Source organism: Haliaeetus leucocephalus, unplaced genomic scaffold (assembly GCF_000737465.1).
Source record: "Haliaeetus leucocephalus isolate CR32 unplaced genomic scaffold, Haliaeetus_leucocephalus-4.0 Scaffold227, whole genome shotgun sequence".
Classification (NCBI taxonomy): domain Eukaryota; kingdom Metazoa; phylum Chordata; class Aves; order Accipitriformes; family Accipitridae; genus Haliaeetus; species Haliaeetus leucocephalus.
This window is the reverse complement of record NW_010972663.1, coordinates 627327-627736: the sequence shown is the minus strand read 5'-3', so window position 1 is coordinate 627736 and position 410 is coordinate 627327. Positions and strand designations below refer to the sequence as shown.

The window sequence follows — 410 nt, the reverse complement described above, 5'->3', positions numbered from 1 at the left end:
ACTGGGAGCACTGGGAGGGGAACTGGGAGCTCTAGGGAGGATACTAGGAGATAACTGGGAGCACTGTGAGGGGAAATGGGAGGAGCTGGGAGTCAGTGGGAGGGTACTAGGAGGTAATTGGGAGCACTGGGGACATGACTGAGTGCCCCAGGAGAGTTAGTGGGGGGTGACTGGGAGGAACTGGTGTGTAACTGGTGTGACTGGGCAGATCCTGCGCCGCGGGTGCCACGTGAATGACCGGGACGGACTGACAGACATGACGCTGCTGCACTACGCCTGCAAGGCTGGCGCCCATGGCGTGGGTGGGTGGGACGGGGGTCCCCGCATCCCCCATGTCCCCAGTATCCCCACTGTGGTGTCCCCACAGTGGCAGTGTCCCCATATTCCCAACATTCCCAGTCCCAGTGTCC

The 410-nt window shown here is 61.7% G+C and overlaps 1 protein-coding gene across 1 annotated transcript in view; it reads left to right on the top strand.

The window, feature by feature from the left end:
* The first annotated feature begins 134 nt into the window (after positions 1–134).
* CLIP3 (CAP-GLY domain containing linker protein 3) overlaps positions 135–410 on the top strand; it is a 4169-nt gene continuing 3893 nt past the window's right edge. Inside the window, exons 1-2 of the mRNA XM_010567211.1 lie at positions 135–155; positions 209–302. Coding sequence (XP_010565513.1) covers positions 135–155; positions 209–302 — 115 coding nt within the window. The remainder of the gene's footprint in view (positions 156–208; positions 303–410) is intronic.